This window comes from Pieris rapae, chromosome 1 (genome assembly GCF_905147795.1).
Source record: "Pieris rapae chromosome 1, ilPieRapa1.1, whole genome shotgun sequence".
In the NCBI taxonomy this organism is placed as follows: Eukaryota; Metazoa; Arthropoda; class Insecta; order Lepidoptera; family Pieridae; genus Pieris; species Pieris rapae.
In genome coordinates, this window is record NC_059509.1 from 6,614,113 (window position 1) to 6,618,352 (window position 4,240).

The 4,240-nt window shown below is 30.5% G+C and overlaps 1 protein-coding gene across 1 annotated transcript; it reads left to right on the forward strand.

The window, feature by feature from the left end:
- The first annotated feature begins 692 nt into the window (after positions 1-692).
- Positions 693-3,987, forward strand: LOC123689634 (pikachurin-like). Its single transcript, XM_045630785.1, has 3 exons — positions 693-708; positions 1,255-1,626; positions 2,146-3,987. The coding sequence occupies exons 1-3, from the start codon at positions 693-695 to the stop codon at positions 2,289-2,291; spliced, it is 534 nt and encodes a 177-aa protein (XP_045486741.1). The 3' UTR covers positions 2,292-3,987.
- The last annotated feature ends 253 nt before the right edge of the window (positions 3,988-4,240 follow it).

The following is a 4,240-nucleotide window of genomic DNA, read 5'->3' on the forward strand; positions in this document are numbered from 1 at the left end:
AGCTGTTTTGGTCAGAAAGCGAATAAATATGAATCTTTTATACACTTGTGAATTTTGTATTAAATTGCACTGTCATTTAAATGATTAGTAATGTAGTTATAGTCATAGATTAATATATCATAGAATAATACGCCTGTTTGTAAATTATTCGCTACTTCACTTCATTAGTCTTTGTAAATTGAGTTGATTTATCAGATCACACCAAAGTGCTTATACGTGACATGGTTAAGTTTCAGAATATGCGAAATTCTAGTCATGTTCCAACTATTGTAATCTACAAAGGCGGTTCGAGTTATATCAATGAATGCTTCTTATATATATAATTTGGCACATTTGGCCTTTTCATTCAAATAATTTGCTTCTACCTCATAGAAAAATAATAATTTAAACAACAAGGTATTATATGCTACATGTTACGTTAAAAAAAATGATAACTAAGACTGATCGGCAGTACTGGTATTGAATATACATAAATATATTTAGGTGTACCATAAATCAACATAACCGATGTGGGGTGAAAGGGGAAATAGTGGGTAACCAGAAAATGTATATACTGTGATGTGTCCATCTATATCCTAATTTAATTATTATTTAACATTAACACGTAATTCGTAGGCACTTTACGGTAATAATTAAACAAGTTTGCCGGATTTCCTAATGTCTCTCGTTATTAATTCAAGTTCTGCTTTCGAATGTGCAGAATTCACGGTATGGTAATATAAAAGTTGAGCCAAAGTTCCATATATTTTGCATAAAAGCATAAATTCAAAACTGCTGTCGCATAGACGAGTATTTGTATTGCATACCATTACTTATTTTAAAATATTTACATTACATTTGAATGAGCAAAAATATTCTTTAAAAGAGAAATTATAAGCTAGCTATTATGAATTCCAATGTTATTAAATACTGAGTATCGTTTGTTATAAGGCTTTATTAGCTAAATACTTTTTGCACAAGCAGGTTTTAATAGTTGATTTATAAATGTAGCTATTGGGTTTGTTGTCGCTTTTCTCAGCTACTTCTTATTTTTTCTTCTACTGTATATTATGACAATGACCTGATTGTACGTGTTCCGGTCCGGTGGTGGAAAGGCTATCTATCACTCAGGTCTCCTGTTACAGAGAACAGTCTCTCACATACACTTCCAAATATTATCATCTTAGTTTAATCATGATAACCTTGTTTGTATATGTGAGAGATGAAATAAAGATTATTATTATTATATACATGTCTATATTTGATATTAATAAGAAATATATTTTAGGAATCGCAGCCCTCGCGGTATAAGATATGAAATAAAGTTCCGTACCTTCAACGAATCTGGTCTGTTGATGTGGCGACGTAGAATTGGTGTAAGGCCACGTGAATTTATCGGACTGGGTTTCAGTGGTGGAAAGTTGCAATTGATCTTCACCGATACGGATACTCAGGATAATTTAGGACACGACGATTGGTTCCAAAGTATAGAGTCCAGGGATCGAGTCGATGATGGATTATGGCACACTGCTACACTGAGAAGACGTAAACGATTGGCGATGCTTCAAGTGGATGATCTACCACCAGTTAGGGGGTACTCTCAGTCTTTACTGGTACCCTCGAAGGCTAATCCTAAATTGTGGATTGGTAAGTTTTGTCATAAGGAAAATCGATTCAAAAATCGTTCATTCATTTCATTTCATAATCTGAAGAATATACATTGATGGAATAGAATAATAATAATCAATGTTGCTACAACCTTATATGAATCTTAGCATAGCATTTGTTCCTTCGATAATTGTTATTTCGCTCGTATAAGCAAGTGATCAGCCCTCCTATATCAGACACATTAAATTGATTAAGACATGCCGGTTTTCTTTCACGGTAGGTGCTAATTGAGTACAAATAAATTCGTGATCTGTGATTCGGACACTTGACCTCAGGGATAAGGGTCGGACGCTTGGACACCATTCTTGATCTGTTCTGTTTTGATGGTATACATAACATCCTAAAAGCATGCCCATGCATTAATTAAACAAAGGAATTTTAGAATTTAGCTAGTAAATAAAATGCTTATAGTTTTAAAATGACTTTTGAATCGTTTGATTACACTACTTATTTCTCAATTTTTATTTAATAATTCCAAAATAAAAAATCTTTCTGTAGGTGGATCTCCATCGCTACCTCTAGGATTGCCGACGTCTCTGTACACGGGACTGCGCGGTTGCATTGCCAGCGTCAAAGCGAACGGACGACATTTAGACATAACAAACCCCATACGACCTATGAGTACGATACGATATTGTGTATAACTATGCATTTGCTGCAGCTAGTGATATTAAAAGTATTATCAAACAGTTGAATACTACTAGTACCTGTACCTTGTAATACATATCTGTTACATAACCTGCTGTGTGCAGAAAATTGTTTTTGTTTTATCTATGGAAACATAATTAAGAATGGAAGGTGTATGATTATAATTGAACAATAATATTTGTGAATGCGGATTTGTAAAAAAGTAAGGACACAGATTTTTAAAAATTTATATGCTTTCTGTATCCTTGTATGTATGTATTCTTAGTCCTAACCGTTCTAATATCGTCTGCAATTAATCCAGCATTGGTTAAATGAGAATATTCTGATGTGATTAGAATGGCATTTAGCGTGTCAATTATGTAATATTCTTTAAGAGTGTTATTTAGTTAATCTATTACAATAATTAACAAATAAGCAATATATATGTTTTAATTGCCATAACCTTAACTGAATTAAAAATTATTATTAAGTATTTTGTAATCATCAACAAAATTTATTTTAAATGACTTTTTAATATTTTTACAACCGACTAATTATTTTCTATATTCTTAATATCTATTATTCGTCATTGCAAATAATAACTTAATACATAATATCTAATATATGTCGTGTAATCTGTACACCTCAAAGCCCTCCTATTATTAAGTTACGATCACTAACTAATTGTATTTAAACTATTTATTCAAAATAATATTGTATTATTAGAATAAATTATTAATGGGCTTTAATTATAACATTCCGTAATAATAACGCTTAAAATGTAAAAAAAATACTGAGTTTCCGATATAAAATATCGCTCAGTAGATTAAAATACTTGATACTTAAAGTCTTAATTTAAGACTTTCATTCAAAATACCTAATTACTAGTACTATTATTATGTACCTAATATAAAGTGCCATAGTTGTACAGTAGCTGTTCTCTTAGTAAATAGATAAATAATTACTCACATTTAATTATTTCTAACGCTTTGGTTTTCAGTGAATATGAAATATGACAATAACATTTCTAGTAATTCATAAATCATCCCAAATTAATGTTTTCAAAATTAATTGCGTGTCTACATTATTTTGTTTGCCAGGCATGAATTGTTTTTGAAAAACAGTTTTGTTTTCATAAGTTATTGTAGATATCGTGTAAATAGTAATATAGATTAGATTTTTTTACAAGCCGCTTAAATATTAAATGTCAATGAATTATACGAACTGTTTCTAGCACATCTATACAGAGATTATCATTCGTAGAGCATAGTAAAAATTGGTATTGGAAAATGTAGATAATAGAATTATAAATACTATGCAATTTACGAGTTTATAATTTTAGACGCTTCTAAGGTTAAGCTTAAGTTTTTATCTGTTTAGCGTAATTATAAAACTATGACAATATTCGAATGATCTACTCGACTAGATTTTACATGCGTTAGTGTTCGTGGTCAAACATATCTGTTGAATTTTAGGTTAAGACTATTTTCACCGCTCCGCAACATTGTTCGGATCGAATATTATTCCATTTGTGGATGTTTGCTTACTCATACGTTTAAAGCATATCAAACAGATTTGTTGGAATATTTTCTTATATTGCTCTAGTACTGTAACGTCGGTTTACTTCCAGTCTAATTTATTACGTGTTTTGATGTACCTACAATCCTAAATTAGTATACATAACGGAAATAATAAATTAAATGAGACTGCAAATATACTTTTTTTACATCCCTTGACTTTAGACTATGTTTATTTGATCCTTGGTAGTATTAAAATATGGCTTATGGGTATATACGAGGGCTTTTAGAACCTATTTTGTCGATTAGGATCTCGCCATTCATTGGAAATATAAACCGAAAAATAAAAACTACTTCCTTATAATACTAGTAAAAATTATATAAAATAACAGACGATGGAGATATTCAAGGAGAAATGGTTGTAAAATTTCAGAATAAACATCTTTTAA